Genomic DNA, 301 nt, shown 5'->3' with positions numbered 1-301 from the left:
TCCTTTTGTGATTTGAATGGTTATTTTTGGAATAGGAGGAGTAGCTACACCAGGAGGAGTCTGAGACCTGCCTGAACTCCCAGGAGATTTGGACCCACCTGTGCTTGCTGGTGGCGTGAAAGGCCTGTTGGATGTACTGTGAGATGGAGATTTCCCATCTGTCTCCTGCTTCTTCCGCTTTGGAAGTTTCTCTTTGCTTTTCCCGTCACTGGACGGCGTCCGGCTGCGCTTCCCTGGCTTCCCATCTAACCCAGCACCTGCCAAGTTACTTCCAGAACCGTTCCCCTCCTTTACCCGCTTC

At 52.5% G+C, this 301-nt stretch overlaps 1 protein-coding gene across 1 annotated transcript in view; it reads right to left on the bottom strand.

Moving 5' to 3' along the window:
* Positions 1-301, bottom strand: part of MED1 (mediator complex subunit 1) — an 11,311-nt gene that overhangs the window by 1,519 nt on the left and 9,491 nt on the right. The window contains 1 exon segment of the mRNA XM_009996971.1: positions 1-301. This exon segment is cut by the window's right edge and continues 16 nt beyond it. Coding sequence (XP_009995273.1) covers positions 1-301 — 301 coding nt within the window.

This window comes from Chaetura pelagica, unplaced genomic scaffold (assembly GCF_000747805.2).
Source record: "Chaetura pelagica isolate M959 unplaced genomic scaffold, ChaPel_1.0 scaffold1420, whole genome shotgun sequence".
Taxonomy (NCBI): Eukaryota; Metazoa; Chordata; class Aves; order Apodiformes; family Apodidae; genus Chaetura; species Chaetura pelagica.
The sequence above is the reverse complement of the archived record's forward strand: the minus strand, read 5'-3'. Positions and strand labels throughout refer to the sequence as shown.